Source organism: Aptenodytes patagonicus, chromosome 5, assembly GCF_965638725.1.
Source record: "Aptenodytes patagonicus chromosome 5, bAptPat1.pri.cur, whole genome shotgun sequence".
Classification (NCBI taxonomy): domain Eukaryota; kingdom Metazoa; phylum Chordata; class Aves; order Sphenisciformes; family Spheniscidae; genus Aptenodytes; species Aptenodytes patagonicus.
This window is the reverse complement of record NC_134953.1, coordinates 1,439,338-1,457,020: the sequence shown is the minus strand read 5'-3', so window position 1 is coordinate 1,457,020 and position 17,683 is coordinate 1,439,338. Positions and strand designations below refer to the sequence as shown.

Genomic DNA, 17,683 nt, shown 5'->3' with positions numbered 1-17,683 from the left:
ACATCCTGCTCTCAACTCATCCTCTTGGCAGTAGTTTTAATTACGTCTCGGGCTCCTGGATGAATTTGTCTTCTCTGGATCCGTGGCATATTGAGACGCTCGTCACGTTTGGGTGTCCGCAATCACTGATGCGTTTGTTTTGGGGGATGAATTAGTCTTCTGAGCCTGAGCATGTCCAATTTATGAATTAGATTTCATTGAAAGCTAGAACAAAACAAAACGAGAAACGATTTTACTGTACCGCTTTTCTCCCCCACCCTCTCGCCCCCAGCGCGGGGGTAAAAATCTCACATTTCCCTTTCGCTCGCCAAACGCGGATCGTGTCCCGGGCCCGAGCGTGTGGAAGGAGGAAGGGGCGTCCCCCCGCGCCGCCCCCGGCCGCTGAAGTTGGGCGAGCGGCAGCGGGCGCAGCCCCGCGCCCTTACCTCCGGGGGCGTCCCGCCGCGCAGAGCCGAGCCGAGCCGGGCCGGGCCTCGCCCGGGGCCGGGCCGGGCGGGGGCTGCGGGAGGCCGCACGGCGCTGGGCGCCCTCCGGGCGGGGGCTGCGGCCGCGCGGAAGAGCCTGCGCCCGGCAACCGAGGAGCTGCCGAGCCGTCGAGCCCGCTCCTCTGCTCCCTGCGCTCGGAGCATCGGCCCCCTACCCCTTTCCCCCGGGAGATATACATACATTAGATATACCCAGAATTTTTTATATATATATATATATATCTAAACATATTTAACAGCAATTAATTTCCCTGTTCTTGCACAGCCATCCCACTTCCTGGCGGAGCTGCAAACTCCCCTCCGTGCCGCCTGCCCGGGCGCCCCGCCGCCCGCGCCCCGCCACCGCCGCCGCGCCGTGCCCCGGCGGCACCGAGCGCCGAGGCTCCGCAGTCACGTGGCGCGGGGGGCGGGCGGCGGCGGCGGCGGCGGCGGGGGGGGGGGCCGCTCCGCAGTTCGCGGTCTGCCGGCGCCCCGGCACACACCGAGCGCTGGAGGCTCCGCCGCGCCGCCTGCCAACCCGGGATCTACCTCCGTGCTTTTTTAGCCCCGGCTTTTTTTTTCCCCCCCCCTCTCCCCGTCGCCCGTTTTGCTCAATCTTGGAGAATCCTTGGGGTGCTGGGGGAACTGGGGATTTTTTCCTAAGGGGGGGGTATCTGGGCATCTCCCCCCCGCGCCTGCTGCCTTGCTCCACCTGCCGTTGCGCCTTTTTCCTTCTTTTCCCCTGTCTGCCTCTCCAAACCCGGGCTGATGTGCTGTGCGAGAGGCTGGAAATGGAAGTGTTGATGCTCTGGCTTTTCCCCTGGATATTTCAGTGTGTTTCGGTGCGGGCGGACTCCATCATCCACATTGGTAAGAGAGGGAGCGGGGGGGTTGGAGAGGGACGCGGTAGATAAATAAATGAAGGGAGCGTCTCGTTTAACCGCGGTAATGTCAGCGGTTGAACCCAACTCCGCGGACAGACGGGAGGAGGGAGGGGAGAAAGGCAGCTGAATCCCCCCCGGTTGTGAAGTTAGGGGCGAAATGCCGGCTGTGCGCCGGGCCGGGCTGGGCTGCGGGGCGGGGGACCCGCCGGGGCCGCCGCTGCGGTCTCCCGTGTGGCTGGGGAGCCTGTGCTCGGACCCGTTTGCGTGGAATGGCTTTCTTCCCTCCCCGCCTCCTCGCCGCCGAAAACGAACAACCGCCCCCAACACCCGAGCGGGAGAGAGGCATAATCTGAACGTGATCGTAGGGAAAACTTTCGGGGAGATAATCCCCTGGTTTCCATCCCCTGTCGTAGCAGGTGTCAGCCGAGCCGGAATGCGGGGGAGGTGGAACTTGGCTGGGAAAGGGTTAGAAAGGCGAGATTTGCAGTGGTTCTGTGCGTGTGTGTGTCTGTGCGCGCAACTGTTGTGGTTTGAATAAGATCTCATTAAAACCCCTGGGCAGCAAGAAGGCTGGATCAGCAGTGGGAGGAAGAGAGGGATGAATAAGAGGCAAAGGAAAGGCTGATGTGAACTTTTATGGCTTCTGGGAGCAAGGCACAGTGATGTCCGCGGGAAGCCTGGCAAGCAAAAGCGAGGCTCTGCAGTCACCTTTTGGCTGGTGTTGAAAGGTACCAGCAGGAACGAAAATGAGGATGTTTAGGGGCGGAGAGGGGGGAGAGAAGCACTTGTGGAGGATGATGGAGGAGGAGACGGGAGTAGGGCCGGGAAATGAAAAGCCGTAATTCCCACCAGCCTTTTGGGGAGGATGGGAGATTAAAAAAAAAAGGAGGGGGCCAGGGTGGGAGCGATCCTGGCGAGGGGAGGCTCCACCGAGACGGGAGGAAAGTCCCGTGTCGACCCGGGGCGGGGAAGGGGAGAGGGGGACCAGCCCGGTAACAAGTTTCCCAGCAGGGGCGGCAGCCCCGCGCAGCGGCTCCGGGGCTGGCGGAGGAGGCTCCGGTCGGCGCCGCTCGCCTCCGGAGCCTGGGGGCGCAGCCAAGGCAGACAGCATTGCGGAGCCATTAAGGAGACGGGGTCAGCCCTGACCGCAGCGGGGGACTCCGGCCCAGGGGCGCTCCCCAGGGCCGGGCAGACCCCGGGGGCACCGGGGCCAGCCCCGCGGGGAGGCAGGGAGGCGGTGGGGCCGCCTTGGGGAAGTGCCCGGAGCGGGGGGGCCGCAACAGCCTCCGCGGCTCTCCCTCTCGGCCCCGCTTCTCCTGCGGGTGGACGGTGTCACCTCCAGCAGGAGCTTGAGCCCGAGAGGTGTTCGCTAACTAACTCCTCGCGGAAATAGCGGTCCGGCGGGCAGGAGAGGAGAGATGCTGTGTGCAGAGCCGTGATTTCACACGGGCGGTGCGGGGAGGCTGCAGCCACAGGCACGCACAGTGTGAATCAGCAGGACTTTTCCAGGCTGGGGGATAACGTGGTTGTTTTTTTGTTTGGTGTTTTTTTTTTTTTTTTTGCTTGTTTTGCTGCGGGCGCTGAAGATCTGCCGCCGCCGCGCAGAGCGGGGCAGTAAGCCTGGTGTGGGCACACACGCGCTCCTGTGAGAGGGGATCTTACGTAACACGCATCGCCAGATGTTTTCACGTTAACTGCATGAACAGGACTGTGGGATTAAAGCTTCCAGGTTACTGGACGCGAACCCCGGCTTCGCGTTCCTGCGTGCGTGTCAGCCTCAATGAAACCGCTGCCCGAAAGGCAGCAACCCAGGGAGCGGCGAAGCAGTGAGCGAAAAGTTGGTCTAATTCCCAAGCCCGCTCCCTTTCCCGGTCCCTCACCCCGGCCTGGCTCCGGTTCAGGGCTCCGGTGGAGCAGAAGCGGCCGGGAGGAGGGTTGCGCTTCCCCGCGCCCGGGGCGAGGCCGCGCCGCCAGCGGCGGCCGCCCACGCGTGGGTCCCGGCCCCACAGGTGCCTGGTGCCTGCGGAGCTGCCCCGCCTGGCGCCGTGGGAGGCGGCCCGGGCTTTGCACGGCCCAGGGGGGAGCGGGGATTCCGGGGCGGCGAGCGGGTGGGCCGAGCCGGTGAGGAGCGGGGCCGAGCCCTCCTCACCCTCTGCCGCCTTCCTCCCCGCAGGTGCCATTTTCGAAGGCAATGCTGCCAAGGACGACGAGGTGTTCAAGCAGGCGGTGTCGGATCTGAACCTCAATGACGACATCCTCCAGAGCGAGAAAATCACTTACTCCATCAAGCTCATAGAGGCCAACAACCCCTTCCATGCGGTGCAGGAAGGTGAGCGCCCCGGGGCGGCACCCACGGCGCGGGTGGGCTGGGCGCCCGGCCCGGCCCGTTGGCGGGGAGGAGGTTTCGGCGCCGGTGACAGCCCGGACCTGTCCTGGCGCTCGGCTGGAAACTTTTCTTCGGTCGGGGGTTGGCGCTGTCTTACAACGAAAGGGGAGGGACGGCGCGGCGCGGTGCGGCGGCTGCGGCGCCGAGCCCATCCCATCCCCGCCGCGCCCATCCCCGCCGCGCAGGGCGGCCCAGGCTGGGGGTGGCAGCCGCGGGAGAGCCGGCGGGGCAGGGGGGCTCCAGGTCGCTCCTGGATCCGCAAGCGCTCCCTCTCTCCGCCGCTGCAGGGGGGGGGCGGGGCGGGAACCGGGCCCCACCGCCGCCCCCGTCCCCTCGGCAGGGCCCACGCGTGGACGCGGCGGGGCGGGGCAGACGAGGGGGTCCCGCCCGGAGGGGGGGGGTCGTGCGGCGCCGAGGGGCCGGGCAGGCGGACTCGACGCTTGCGGGAAGGGCTGCGGGCGGTGGCGGGGCGCAAGCTGGCACCTCTCCCTGCGCATCTGCCCCCCAAGGGGAAGCAGAGCTGGGGCGGCCGGCGGCGGCAGCGCGGCCCTCCGTGAGCGTGGAGCTCCCCCCCGGGTGGCCGGGGAGAGGGTAAGGCAGCCGAGTCGTCGGCTGAAAACCTTCCCAGAGTTTACAAGATCTGACAAGTAGCTACGTAGGTAAACCATTTCAATTAGATTTTTGCGAAGGGAAACGTTTAAATTAATCAGCTTGCCTTTACAAATAAGACTTTAAAAAGATATTATTTGTGATTTAATGAAGCCAAGGTTAATTATGGCCTAGGTTATTTCAGAAGCTGTGTTTTTCAGTAGTAATTATTCTAGAAACAGAGTGCTATTTATATACCCAGACTAGAATATTTTAAAAAAATGATTCATCATCAGCCTTACCCTTAGTTTTACAGAACACAGAGTGAATCTTTCCCTGTATGAAAATTTGCATTAATCCATATGTATTTATGTCTAAGTTTTGTACATGCAAATTATGGCTACAAAATTACACCAAATGTTAATTTTCATGAACTCTGAACAATTTCTTCTGCTATCTTTTTTCCTCAGAGTAGGTGTTAGTTAATATCATGCACGTTCAGGAGAAACAGCAATATATACCTTTTCAAGGGCCTGATCCCACGAACAATAGGATTGCTCCTGCTGCTCTGAAAGCTTAGCGAGGAGGTATGAAAAAAATCTTTGCGGAAATGGGAAGAAGAGGACTTTAAAACAAAACTCCACCCACATAGACACCAGAGGAAAATAAAAATCTCTAAATAATGGCGGGTTGATTTATTGGCAAAGATTAACTCTGAACGATTGGATCTTCTTACATTTGCAAAAGCTCAGTGTCCTATATTGGAGCTTATTCATATTCATGGAAGTGACAGTAGTTGGCTGGCTGAACAATTGCTTTCAACAGTGTCTCTTAGAAGTAAAACTTTATGAAACTATTCTGAATGCCCTGGGATCTGAGCTGACAGTGGACAGAGTCCCTTTGCTCAGTTTTGTTGAAAGCAGGAAAGCATGACCAACTGGAGGATTCTTCTTGATCTAGTAGGATTTTTTTTTTTAAATTGGTTTATTTGCTAACCTTGAAGATTAGTATTGCATTTATGAAGACTACTAAGAAAATAAAATTTTCTGTTGAAAATCCATGCTGAAGTCATAGAAAAGACTCTGGTCAGGTTTTTAATCTTTTTGATACAGAATCTTTGTTCTACCTGAATATATGTAAATAAAGATGTTTCTTCCTATCCCTTCCAATATGCTCTTTCAGGGCTCATGTGTCCATTGCAATTAGTATTGCTCTTTGATGAACTGATCCTACGCTGGAGAATTAAGGAAGCGGTTGATGAATGTTCACAATTCCAAAGAGAAATTGTTCTCTGTCACTACTTCATTAAGGCATATCAATGTGTCTTCTTTTGGGAGGACTGCGAAATGATCCTATCTGCGAGTAAAACCTTGCCACGGTGGGAGAGCTAAGAGAAGAGTATCAGACTTTGCTCAATTTCCTGGCTTTCTTTGTTGGTTCAGGTCAGGTCTTTTTTTTTATTTAAGATTTAATTTCCTACTTTTGAAACTGTTATACAACATGTTGACAGAATGATCCATGGGATGTACAAGTTGCCAGGGTATTCTTACCGAGTAGTGCCTCTCTGCCCAGTGTTACTTGGTGTCATTCTGACTATTCAAAATCTCGTTGTATCTCACTGTGCGGATGTCCTGCTCATTTTGGTAGAATATTGCATCAAGTAGTCAAAATAACCTGGAGCAAATCTGCTGCCTTGACTGCTTGCAGAATCTTGCTGCTGCTACATAAAATGCCTTGACATCCACATTATTCTTCTGCAGTCTCTTTCTAAGCAGCACCATGGAAATCAATGTTGCAAGCATTAGTTTCATAGCAATGGAACTTTTTATGGTAAAAACCAATCTGGAATAAAAATAGACCATTGTGATACTACCGCCGGAATAGTTCACGCAATCAAACCAATCACAAATATTGTTGTTATCTGAAGCGTCTTTTGCACAGTCTTGTGAGATGACATTGTAAATGGTTCCTTAAGTCCTTTTTAAAGAGTGCTGCAAGCAAGGACCTTCATTTCAATGATACTGTGCTGGTAAAATTATGGAAAGTCACCCCTCCATGTAACAAGCTCTGTTACACAATAACAAGACTTTAATTACTGATGGGAGATAGGTTTTAACGTGTGTTTGACCTGGCATTTACTGTGCAGTTGGAGAACTTCTGCATGGGTAGGAAGCACGGAAGGGTAGTAACTGTAGGGTTTTCTCAGTAGGAGCAGTGCATTTGCAGAACTAAAGGCCAAACAGAAGATGCCTTGCCTTTCATAAATGGAGTAGTTTTCAATGCTGGGAGGTGCTGAGAAATGGTGTAAGATTTTGAGAAAAAACTTTAGGGACTTTGCTTTAGAGAGAGAAGGGCACTGTTGTGATAGTTTATGGTGACTGAAGTAGGTAAATAAAATTCAGAGACCCTTTTTCTTCAAAGACTCAGTGGACACGTGTTAACGGTTGTGTCGGGTGCCAGAGAATAGTAATTAACACAAAGTGTAAATTGTGTGCCATCTTCATCTTTCATTTTAATACATGTTGCAGAAAGAAGATCCTGTTGTGCCGATTAAGTAAAGAGATTGTTAGAGAAGATGAGTTTGATGGGGTCAAAACAAAGTGTGGCAAGTAGGTGGCAGGAATTCCAGTGGCAAGGGATGTAACAGTAAAGAATAAACAGACCCTGGTGTACACATAAAACAGGACTTTGTTGTGTGTTTGCGCTTGCAAGCAGTTGTTGCATTTTGTAGAATATTGCTTTTATGTATGTGGCAATTACTTGAGGGAAAAATTGTTTTTTCACTGACTGTCACAGGAGAAAATATACATGGGGAATCATTGTTCTTTTCATATGATTTTAAGGAAGTGAGCTCAAATCACAATCATGATGTTAAATTATATCCTTGCTTCCAAAAGAGCTATGTGCTCAGTTTCTGTTAAGTGATTGAGATGTGAGATAATAAGCACTTGTTCGTGTGTGGTGTGTATTTAAGCTAGTACTGTGGTAACCTTTTTGTGATTCAAGGATTCAAAGAAGCTCAAAGGTACGAGAAACACTTGAAAGCTTTCAGTTCAAATTGGGATTTTTGCGCCTGCCATTGGTGTTGAAAAGGGACTTTGTGTATGACATATGGGTGGCAAACAAGTTCCCAGCTGGGCTTGAAAACATGATGGCATGTTTAGACTAAAAACCAAACAAAACTAACGTGTAAGTTTTTAAAATGTTGCTTTTGGAGGGGGAATAGTTAGCCATAGGCCAAAACCGGGGCATAGGAAAGCTAATACTTAACTTATGTAGTGCTCTTTTGAGAAGGGATCCAATGGAGATAGTTACTCAGAAACCGTGAAACTTTAAAACCCTGTTTCTCAGTGGATGATGCTTGCACGTCTATGGAGCTTTCCTGGAGCTGAAACTTGCTGTTCTCTCTGCATAGCATTTTCAGATGAATTGTTTCTAATTTGAGCAGCCTTGTATGTGTGCTTGTTGATGTTAAAATGCTGTCAGCTCTGGAAACCAGAACAAATTTGGAAAATCAGAATGTGATCAGAGAGCAAGAATGGTGTTCCATAAATGGGCTTATCATCAGTCCCGTGTATGCTGCTGTGGTTTCAGGACAACTCAGAGCTGCTGATTTTTTGGATGTCTGTGTTGTATACCATTGAGTGAATCTGATCTCTTACCATAGTCTGTAGGACTTGGTAATGGTACGTACTTGGCATAGTTCTTGAACTATCTTAGCTCAGCACATGTATTTCAAGTTACTACCACAGTTGCTTTCTGACAGTTTTATTTCTTGAGAAGGTATAAGCTGATCAATGAGTAGATAACTAGGATGAAATACAGACCTGGAGAACTGAACTCAGCGGCTCCATTGCTATTCTTGCGTTTATTTGGCTGGCCAAAACCCCAAGCAGAGCTATACTTGTCATATGTGCCTTGCCCAGTGGTAAGGAGGAGCAGAGTGACTGTATGCTTGTGTGCGCGCATGTGTCTTGGGACTTTTACACATAGCTCTTTTTGCAAACCTGGGACTCTATTTTGAGGTAGTGCAAGTGTCCCTGACTAGAAACCCACAGGTGGGCCAGGAGCTGCGTCCTGGTTTTGGCGAAATGCAGGCTTCAAGCTTCAGGTAGAGGACTGTTTTCTCTGTTGGGAGAATTTAAACTTAGGTGGCTATTAAAGATAGAAGGGGAAGACCTAACAACAACCGTGAAAAGGTACCCCTGGGTCATGGTGATAACCCTCCCCTTGCCACTGGGTAAGCCAGATCCAGCAGCGTATAAAGCTACGTCAAATACGTGTTTGTGTAAATGCGGAGTAAGACATTTTGTTTTGTTGAGCTATAGCTTCACATGCCCCAGAAGTGAAGGTGGTTGTTTTTAGAGTTAGGATGTTTTAATACCAGAAGGGAAGAGTAGAGAGAAAGGAAAGGGAAGCATAACAAATGCAAACAAAAAATAAGATGAATATTCATAAAATATTGCATATACAGATTATTAGTTTTTTCAAAAGCAAAGCTTTATTGATTTGACTGCATTGGATTGGGGAATTTGGTGCCTAGCTAGAAATCACAGGCTGTACCTAGATTTTTAACATAAAACATAACAAATTCTCACCTGCCAGAATCGCAAAGGATTGGTTTATATTGATAAAGCGTAAATTAATTTTTCTCCAGCGGTTTCTCTTGAGTCTTTCATTGTCGCATGACTCTACCTCTATCTGCTCTTCTTCCGCGGCTTGCTTGAACATAGATTTCACACTGTTTTCATCAGGATACAGGGTCTTGTTTGGAAGTTTTTGACAGGTGAACTCTGAGCTCTCCAGAAAGAACATATTGTTATATAGACTTTTTTCTAGTTTTAATCTGACCTTTCAGATTAAAAAACAACCAGAAAGAGTGGAGGTAGGGGTTCCCTCCCATGGTCAGAGAGGTCTTGCTGTGCAACCGCACATTTTTTCTACTGGTCTGCTCCAGTTAAAAGCTGTTGCTCAGTGGGATGAATGTGCTCAACAGTTTTACCTCCTTGTGCCCTCTGAGACCAGACCAAGGCTTGCTAAGGACTGCCACAGCGAAGACATCTGTGACACTGTCATCTCATTGTGCTCGTGTTTTTATGCTCTATAGTTGCGTGGCTCAGTGTATTATAAACCAGAGTGTTTTGCAGAGCTGAAGAAAACAACAAATTAAAATGTCCATCTCTTCCCATTCTTGCGCTTTTGTTGTGCTGAAAGCAGGGACCTGCAGATGTCTTCCGTAGGAAGGAAAGGAGTCAACAGCCCATGAAGGAGTCCGTTGGGTGCTGAGGATGAAGGCAGGCTGCAGACTGCGGGGAAACATCCAAATACAGGCTTGTGTCGTTGCTTCATTCCACTTGTGATTCGTTGCTTTGTAGCCACAGCCATTTGGGTTCTGGTCACCGCCTAACTGCAGGCGCAAAACGTTTTGTGCTTTCGGGAGGCAGTCCCTCTGAAACGTCATCCCTGCTATGGCTTGGATTTTTTTCCAGGATGTGCTGAGGTTAGTTCCACCCCGGCCACATTCGCTGCTTGTGTGGAGCCTCCCATAATTTCAGGCTGGGGCTGAGCTGTCCGGGAGGGAGCTCCAGACAGTGCCATGCATCGGAGTGCAGCAGGCAGTGAGCAGTCAGGGGAAGAAGGAGGTGCTGCTGTGGGCTCACAGCTTAGCATCCCAGGGTAGAAAGCGTTTTCTTTGTGGAAGCACCGACGGTGTGGATGGGACCTGTTTGGAGCAGGGAGTCCTACCCCAGCTGGGCGGAGGCTGGTGATGGGGAGGTGACGTGCTCAGCCTGCCACAGGAGGTGTCTCAGCCCCTGCTTCCTGTGGGATGATAGGGAGTCCCTTGTTATTTTCATGCTTTGCAGTTAAAAGGTTTTTATTTTGTCTGAAAGATTTTTTTTTTTCGCTCCCTCCATCTGCATAACAGGTTAAGCTCATTTCTTCTCTCTCTTCTAATATGCAGACTTGCTAATACCTTTATTTCCATGTTGGGTGTGGGCCACCCATCTATTTTAAGGGTCTCATATGCAAGAGCAGCTGCAGGTTAGGCTACAATACTTTTTCAGTACCTAGCGGTCTTCCTCACTGATCCTGCTGCTGACCTTGCTCATTTACCAAGGAGCTGCAGTTGGGTTTCTTATTCTAGGCTTTCATTATAGAAAATATGCTACATCGTTAACTAGCATGCTAGAAATTATCCCAAAAGATCAGAAATAAGCAGTGTTCATAAAAATATTAGCTAATGTGTTTCAGGGTTAAAGAATTTCTTTCTGTTTATCTTTTTTCTTTTTTTTTTTTTTTCTTGAAGAAAATAATTTTCTGAGTCCTTTGTCTGTGGCAGCTTTTCTCAGTCATTACTGTGGAGGAGGATCTGTAAATGTGAAATGAGTATAAAAAAACCACCTCGGCCTGATCTAGTTAAACTAATGGCTAAAGAAAATGATCCTAAATTGTGAAATACAATCTGTATATATGCATATACATATACACGCATGCCCATATACCCCATACAAGTAATTTAATTGCTAGACTTACTGCAATGTGTCCAGCAGGGAATACGCCTTGAGCCTTTCTGTGTTCAGAATCTTCCAGCTTCCGCTGATTAGAGGATTGACTATCTAAGTATTACATTTTAAATTACATCTTCATACTTGCAGAATGGGATGAATTTAATATTTTGATGTGATTTATCATGCTATGGCTGAGCCATACAGTGAAAGGAGTTAAAACTACACATGCTTTGAACAGAGGGGATATCATCATGTTTATTAAAACTGTTCGTGGCTTACCATAGTTATTTACTGGAAGGAAAACAAAATAAAGCCTAGTTATACAACTACAATAGTGCCTGACTGTAAGGCTATAGCACACTAAGACTGTGGCTGAAATAGTTACTTTGGATTTAACTTTTTGCCATTTCAGAGGAACCGTAGTCAAACTCTTATTCATTTTTTAGGCAAAGAGCAAAATGTTTTTCATACTTTTATTCATAATAAATTCCCTCTGAGGGGAATTCCTACTGTGTCTTTATTTGTCTCTGTCATCTCATGCTTAGAGGTGTTTTTTTCAATTTGCCCCTCAGAAAAAAATTACTTAGAATGCATTGTTGGAATCATACTGCTGTGCGAGTTTTATAATTATATGAAATTAAACTTTTTTTTTGTTTTTTAGCAGATGTCTCTGTTTATCTGAAAGTGCCCTGCTAGAATGGAAATGGCCCACACAGCTATTGCTTTTCTGGCAAGAGATTTTGCATAATTTACAGATATTTGAGTTGATGATTTTGAAAAATGGCTTAAATGTTCAATTTTGCATTTTGACAGGTTTTTGTGATGTAATACAAAGTGTGCAATGATTTTTCTTACATACAGAAATGCTGTGTGGCTCTTTCCATTTGGAAACCTGTTGAAAGAGGCCAAGTTTCAGACCAAGGAATGAAACATTTTACACACAGGGCACATATAAGTTACGCAGACTACCTTACACAAAAATGTGTCAGCTCTGAAGTTGAAATCTAGGTGCCGCCCTGAGAATCCTTTCCATTTCACTCTTCACTGAGGAAAGGGGGCAGCTAATGCTCATCCTTAGCGTAGCTCTCTGGTCATTAGGATTCTTGTCCATGAGGAAATTGGAGTGAGACCATTAAATAGCATGCAACATTTTGAGAACCTCATTTTATATCATATGTAGATCTGTAATCATTTCAAATGCAGATGATAATGATATGCTAATATGCCAAGATTTCTTTCATTTACATAAATTTAAGGCAATAAATATCTGAAATGAGAAATATGTTGAAAGGGTTTCTTTTATGTTTTTCCTAATAGCTTGCATTGAATTATAATTTGGAGACCTGATTGCTGTGCTTGAAACTACATTCAGGTTTGTGGGTTTGGAGTGCTTTTTACAGCCTGAAATGTTTGTCGTATCGGAAAGAAGCTGTCTATACTAGCCCTGCTTTTGTGAAGTTCCGTTCCTTTGACCCCGTTGTGACATCTTGATGCCTGTCCATTTTTTTTTCCTTTTGCCTATTATATTGCATATTCAGATATGCAGTAAGAATTAATACTGGAAAGCACTAGCAGCCAGTGCTTAAAGGTAAAAAGAACCAAGAGGCATTAATTTCAAGTGGTGTTTGGCTGCATTAAAACACACAGCGGGGTTTCTACTGCTTGACCTTACTGAGAACCATTCCCTTAGCAACCTTTTATAGAGGGAGTAAAAGGACAGTAAGAAAACATTTTTTTTTTCCCTATATTCAACAAAATAATATCTAAGAAATTACTTTCTCTCTTAAGAAACACAAGCTCAAACCAAAAAACTCCCAGTGGGTCCAAGCTCTCATTATGTATCCCGTTTCTCAGTCCAGTCACTTAATCCTCTGCTTTTTCACTTACTTATCTGAGTCTCTGAGATTTTAACTAGTAGCATTGCTGATGGAATACTTTCAATATCCTCAAAATCTCATTGATAATCTGGTTTGTTCTTGTTTAGAAAGTGAGTAAAAGGATTTTCCATATAAGCGAATGTTTTTAAAGTTAATGAGAATTGTCTTTGTCAGTGGGTAAATGACTCTATACCATTACTTGATATTTAGGAAATACCAATTATTTGCTGCTTGGTAATACTTCCAATGGAGAAACTGTGTAACGATCTACAGCAGCATTTCCATAGCCCTTTGTTTTCTTAACCTCTCTGCTCCTGGATAAAGGTAAAAGTTGGGACGGTGGAAGGAGTTGGTTTATGGGAGACAGAGCCTCTCAGTGTCTTTCCTGTGTGTTTGCAAACCCTTGACTTAATTTTACGTTTGTTTAAAAAATGCTTTAGAACTCCAAGGAAAACTCTGGTATAAATTGAGCATTGTCTTGTGTAGAATATTAGCTGCATTTTAATCTGAAGGACTGATGTTTTGTCCATTTTCTATCCTACCTGAGGATATTTTCGGAACGAGAACAGTTATCTGAGAGGCTTAGAGAAAAGGAACTTAGGATGTGATATCTGCAAGGGTCAAAACACAGAGGGCTAGGATGTTGAAGTGCACAAAAAATAAAAGGGAACAACCCAATTATCTGCTTTAAGTTTATTTTTACTGAAACTTTATTTTTCTTTTCTTTTCTTTCAGTTTGCTTTTGTCCTGAAGTACTTCAGTTACTGTGGAAGTAACAGGGGTTTTGATATAGGTAGGACTTAGTGACCCAAACAGAAACAGAAAAAGCTTGCGCTTCCTCTGGTCTGAGCGAGATGCTTGCACAGTATGGGTCTGGATTTTTAAAGAGGCTGGAGAAGGGTAGGGCTGCCACAGCGTTAGCAAGTGATCAGTCTGCAAATAATCAGCCCGTGGCAGGTGTTTCCCTTCCTGAGAGAAGAAAAGGCATTTCCGAAGTGTGCTCACAGGACAAGATAGGGAAAGATATGGTTTAGCAGAAGTTGAGGTTGACTGAACCTTTGCTTGTAGAAAGTCACTTGTCCAGGACAGCTTGAAATGAGTGCCTATATTTGGATTAAAGCATTGTACAGTCCACATGAAAAGTAATTTCACATTTCAGCACTACCTAGCTTTTTTATTCTTTTAAAAAACCCCAAGAAATTGTAAGGGAGCTGATGGACTGTGTGTGGTAACTCTTAGGGGACACTTGGGAGGAAGGTCTTGCCGCAAGGCTTCTAGACAAGCGGTATCCTCAGCCACGAGTTAGCGCACCCATTAAATGTGTTACAGTGCTTCGGCAGCCAGTGGGGTCTTGCCTTGCCTCTGGATGAGTACTCACAAAGTCAGCCGCACAGGCAAGCAGAAGTGCTGTTGTCAAGTGTGATTAGAGCCAGCCTTCTTAAAGCAGGTGGCTGGAGTCATCTTTCCCTCCCTTCTCTGCCCATGGCAGTGGCACTGGTGTGGCAAGATTGGTTCACAAATGGGTTTCTAAAGGCTTAATGCCTTGTCATGGGTTGAGGGCAGTTTGCATTTTTGTGACCATGTTGTGTCCTCTTTGCTTTTACACAGGTGCTTAAAAATAAAACATAATGTCAGCTAAAACTCAGAGTCATCTGGGCAATGCAATGACTAGTGATGCCTGATTCTTTTTGAATCAAATCTGCAATCCTAGTTCTCAAAAGGCATTTTGCTGTCTTTCATGAGATTTTTTTGCAGTAACCTAGTATTTATCTCAGGAAGGGCTTCCTTCTGTTATCTATTGGGTTAGTTCTTAGGGTCTTATCGCCAAGTCAGGGACCGTATAGTTCTAGCTGGTATCTTTATGCCTGGGGTTCTTCACCAAAACTCCAGTTTCTCAAAGGTGTCTAGCTGGTGAGACATACACTTTCCCGTCTGCTGTTGTCCTTTTCAGAGCCACCCCCTCACTTCCAGCCGTGCCCCATTTTATATGGACAGCAGATTCATCATTCTACTTCCTAGTGAGTTTTGTAAATGTAAATTATTTCTCTGAATTCTGATGTCTTTTTTACCTGCCTTCTTTTGTTTGGTAGCATGGTGTTCCCCCCCATATTTCCCTCTTCCCTGCCACTGCTCAGTGCAATAGATTTTATGAACATGCTTTTTGTGATTTGCTGGATTATTCTATTTCCACTGCATTTTAATCATCATGATGACAACATCTGTTGGCAGCAGTACACAGACGTTTTTCAGAGCATATTTTAAGGTTTGTAAATGGCAACTATATCTACATGAGAAAACTAAGGTTTTGTCTTTTCCATTTACATTAAAAGAAGTGGAACTGCATTATGGAAATGAAATGTGTGTCTCTGGGAGACTTACCACCTTTCAGTGACCACCAGGGGAAACCTTTAAGTTTCATGCAGCTTCCTCTGTGTTACCTGCTGCAGTGAGCCCGGGGTTTGTATTACAGAATTAAGTCTCTCATCCTGCTTTCACTGATATGACGGGTAATATTCCTCTCTTTTTTATTTTATTTTAGATTTTAACCTTTAAAGCTGCATATCTCTAACATCATAAGGAGATGGAGAACACACATGGACAAGAAGCCAGAGGTGCTCCTCGAGAGCATCACAGTAGCTCTAAAGAATGGCAAAATACCAGGAATTGTAAAAAAGAAATTACAACAGTGGTTGGTTATATTTGCTATAGGGCATTCTGGCAATGCTGGCAGTTAAGTGCATTCAGACTAAAATGGTGATTTGGTCAAAAAACACTTCATAAAATGTCCATGAACTAGAAAGCAGATTCTGTATGGTCATAATTTTAATGCCTTTCTATTTTCTTTCTTGTGCTAATTATCTTCAAAGAGACGTTGTCCTTTAGGCAGCTCAACATGCAGAAAAACACCTGATGGGTATGCAAGAAATAAAGTTTGTTGATCAAAGGCGGGAGTTTGTGTCCTGCACTAATGGTGGCAATGGGGCTCTAAACTGGATTTTGGTAATCCTGCTAACTGGTCTTTTATTGTTGCTGGCCTGTAGGGAGATTATTTGTAAATTTGAGTCTTGTCCCTTGCCCTGAAAAGTTATGGGTGCGTGTGTTGAGTCCGTGGAAGTGGCACATCTCCTAAAGGATGCTATAAGAGGAAGGCTTGGAGCGGGATGTGTGTGATGTTTTGGCTCTGAAATTTATTTTTTCAGAAAAATAAATAAATAAGCTGTTATGTGGGGCAATTAATACGGAAATCAATTATTTTTGATCTCTCTCATGTTTGTAAAAGGAGAAAATGTGCTTTAAAATGTTGATGTTCTTTTGGGCTTGCAGGAGAGAAAAGCTTACAGTCTGTAACTTGTGACAGTCTTATAAAGTTTGGTTTATTTTACATGTTTCAGAAATAGCAGTGCTAGTTGCCCAAGGGTGTAGTTTACCTCTGTACCAAAACCTGTTCATGGAGTGTAAGTTAACTGTAAAATTCGTACACTGTAAAATGCAGCGTGGACCAGAGAACTACTGTACAAGGCCCTAGAGAAAAATATGTATCATACATACACATGACACTTTGTTAAATTCAAGTTAAACTCAGTCACAAGATGATCAAGGGGTAGGCAGAAAAAGGTGTGAGCCTGCAGCGCTCAGTTCACTTCCTGGTGAACTAATAAGGTAAGATTGTTCTCTCTGAGGTTAAAGAAGAAATAGGAGGAGTTTCTTTGAATGTAGAACAGCATAGTGACAGCTGGAAAGGCTCTGTTGGCTCCAGTGCCCCTGGAAAGTGCCTTAAGGCAAAATGAAGGCTTGTGTCAATTTGCTGTTTAAATCTGTTCCCAACTACTTTGTTGGTGAGGTGTGTTGGACTTAGGAAATACAAATAAATATATGGATTTAGAGAATTCTGTCTTTTAAAAATATATCTCCGTCTCTTCAGGGTTACTTTGAATGTATGATTTGCAAATAGCTTGTCAGATTATCAGATTAACTGGGAAATAGTCATAGGTCCTAGGGCCTTTGGAAAATGCACTTTGAAGCTGAGAATTTTAAGTGGGATCTTCAAGATTTAGCATGTTATTGCAGTGTTAATAAATAGCTTGAGAATTGATAGGAAAAACTTATGATACTGTTGGTAAAATGCAAACCAGCTGAAGAAGCTGGTCTAAAGATCAAATAAGCATGCATGAGGGAAAATGAAATTGCTCCTGAAAAAAGGTCTGTATATATGTGAACTTCGCAACTCTTTTATTTTTTTTAATATTTCTGGTGATGTTATATTGATGTTTAAAAAAAAAACTACATCAAATTATTTTAGTTTTTGGCCAGAAAGTCTTCTAACAGATATGACAAAATCATTATCTTCAGGAAACCATAGAGACAGAAAAATGCAGATGTACTTTCGTCTTGGTCTCATAAATCTCATTTAAAGAAGTCTGTTGAGTTTCTTAATGAGAGGTTGTTAGTATGAAGTGCGCCTGTGTTCTTTCCAAAAGATTACCAGTTGCCTTTTTTTTCCAGGGTATCCATATTTGCAAATAATGGCTCACATGGGAAAAGGGTGGCCATCAATGTAATAGAGTGTTCACAGTGCTTTAAAAAAGTGTACCTGCAATGCATTCATCTGGAATAATACTGAGAATTAAGCTGAAGATGGGAAATACTTGCTGACAGGGCTGGCCTCAAGGCGTTCTTTTTCCTTCCTAAATGCTGATAAAATTGCTTGAAATGTTCTGAAGTATATTGAAGGTTGTCTCAAGATGGATATATTAGCTTAAAAAAGGATTATTCCATTCTCCCCATAATTATATTCTCTTTTTTATGAGATTTTATAGGAAACTCATTTTATCTCTTTTTCTATAGAAAAATACTAACATAGGAAGTAAACTTGTTGAGAGTATTAGTTATCTTGATACAGAGAAAGGTCAATTGATTTTCTGGATGCTGGTCCTGGATTAAGTTTTAAATTGTGGAAGTTTGCCTCTAACTCTGG

At 45.7% G+C, this 17,683-nt stretch overlaps 1 protein-coding gene across 3 annotated transcripts in view; it reads left to right on the top strand.

The window, feature by feature from the left end:
• The first annotated feature begins 962 nt into the window (after nt 1-962).
• GRID1 (glutamate ionotropic receptor delta type subunit 1) overlaps nt 963-17,683 on the top strand; it is a 556,909-nt gene continuing 540,188 nt past the window's right edge. For all 3 annotated transcript variants that reach the window (XM_076338287.1, XM_076338288.1, XM_076338286.1), the window contains exons 1-2: nt 963-1,334; nt 3,522-3,677. In XM_076338287.1, the coding sequence (XP_076194402.1) occupies nt 1,256-1,334; nt 3,522-3,677 (235 nt within the window). In that variant the 5' untranslated portion in view covers nt 963-1,255. The remainder of the gene's footprint in view (nt 1,335-3,521; nt 3,678-17,683) is intronic.